The sequence below is a fragment of the Mus pahari genome, chromosome 10 (assembly GCF_900095145.1).
Source record: "Mus pahari chromosome 10, PAHARI_EIJ_v1.1, whole genome shotgun sequence".
NCBI lineage: Eukaryota > Metazoa > Chordata > Mammalia > Rodentia > Muridae > Mus > Mus pahari.
The window spans coordinates 10729664-10731554 of NC_034599.1; the positions used below are offsets into that span (position 1 = coordinate 10729664).

General features: G+C 46.9%; 1 protein-coding gene across 3 annotated transcripts in view; it reads right to left on the bottom strand.

The window, feature by feature from the left end:
• Positions 1-7: 7 nt before the first annotated feature.
• Positions 8-1891, bottom strand: part of C10H11orf54 (chromosome 10 C11orf54 homolog) — a 22652-nt gene continuing 20768 nt past the window's right edge. For all 3 annotated transcript variants that reach the window (XM_029542779.1, XM_029542780.1, XM_029542781.1), the window contains one exon: positions 8-211. In XM_029542779.1, coding sequence (XP_029398639.1) covers positions 38-211 — 174 coding nt within the window. In that variant the 3' untranslated portion in view covers positions 8-37. The remainder of the gene's footprint in view (positions 212-1891) is intronic.

A 1891-nucleotide genomic window follows, 5' to 3' on the forward strand; every position in this document is an offset into this window, starting at 1 on the left:
TAGTAATTTAACCTTAGCTAACCATTACACAGCTGCTTTAATCTCTCCCAAAGGCATGGGTCTCTTTGGGCTGATCAATGCGATACAGGAACTGTGCAGGTGAGAAGTATCCAAGGTACTCCACTGTGTCTGGGGTCGTATCGTAGTGGTAGTGTCCACCTTCTCCATGATGACTGAAGAAATGTGTGTGCTCCAGTCGCAAATCAAGCCCCTAGGACAGCAGGCAGTCTGTTAGCATGGATTCAAATCATTTTGAATACAGTGTACTGAAGGGGAAGGAGAGAAGCCTTTTGGTACTTAACGGTTTTCTTTAGGCAGGAACTTACTGTGGCTGAGACCAGCTTTGAACTCTCAGTCTTCCTACTGTATCTTCTGAGTGACAGATCCCAGGATCCACCCCTAACCCTGTAATTCAATGTTTTGTAGTGCTGGTTGGTCCTTGACTCCGAGGCCTCATGCGTGCCCGCAAGGGCTCTGTCACTGAGGTATAGCTGCAGCTGACCAGTTTTTAAGTAAGCAATGGAGTCACAGTGGGGAAAGGGCAGGATGCCGGCGGGTACAGTCAGTGCCACCGCTAGAGTGCACCGGCCTGCTTTTTCTTTTCTTTCTGCAAGGCAGCAGATATGAGCACCTCCTTCATGTCCTTCCAGGAAGACTGTCACCATTTGTAGTCAAACTGTAGCTTTCTATACTGTTCTGCATATTGCTTATTCAAAAATTACCCATGTAGGAAGTTGGAGAGGTGCCTCAGTAGTTAAGAGCACTGACTATATTCCCAGAAGACCCATGTGCAATGCTCAGCCCAACATGGCAGCTCACAGCCATCTGTAACTCCAGTTCCAGGGGATCTGACACCCTCTTCTGGCCTCCAGGGATACCTGTGTGGCGTTCTGCTCAGGGCCTCACTGTGTCAGTGGACACATTTCTAGTGTTTCTATTACTATAGAATGTTGTCCTTGGTAGCCTTTTAACTGATCACTGTGGAACTTTGTAAAGATAAGATCTCAGATAGCAGTCACTGACTTAAAAGACTACCAGTCAGGCCTTTGGTAGATGCTCTCGGAATTAGCCCAGAGCACTTTTTTTCTGGCATGTAGCATTAGGATAGGATGAACACCAGGCAAGATGGTAAGAGACCTGAATCTTGTGCTTTATTATTATTATTTATTGGTTTGTTTTTTTTTTATGGGGCTCAAGACCAATTTCACTGTGTTGCCCAGGATGGCCTGATCTCAGAGATCCTAAAGAATGCTGGAATTAAAGGCTTGTTCCAACACACCAGCTCTTTTATTGAATAGTAGCACACGTTCTGTGTTATTTTAAATGCCTTCTCTTTTATTTTATTGAAGGTAAAGTCTGCTCTGCCAAACACTCTGTGTAGAAAGCCACACATCCCTCATCTTTCTGGATAATGCTCATGAACTGGACATGGTGGCAGTGCCTGTAACCTCAGCAATGAAGAGGAAAATGTAAGCGGAGGGATCAGACGTTCAAGGTCATCCTTGGCTACAAAGGGGGGTGGGTGGTGGCCTGGACTGATGCATAAGGTCGAGGAAAAAAAAAAGCCAGGTGAGATATTACATTCCCTTAGTCCCAGCACTTGAGAGACAGAGGCAGGCAGCGCCTGGTCTACATAGTGAATTCTGGGATAGCCAGTAACATTAAGTCTCAAACCCTGGGACACATGGCTGAGATGCCTATTTAGCATATGAAAGCAGCCTTGGCAGCCAGGTTCTCCCAGTGTCTCTCAGTCCCTATCTGTTACAGGGGATGGCTGCTATACCCTGCCCCCCCCAACCCCCCAGCCCAGGGGCTGGGCTGCCCCTCTTCCAGAGGCTCTTTCCTATATAATTGAGCTATTTTTAACTTTGCCTTCCTGGCTGCTGCACTT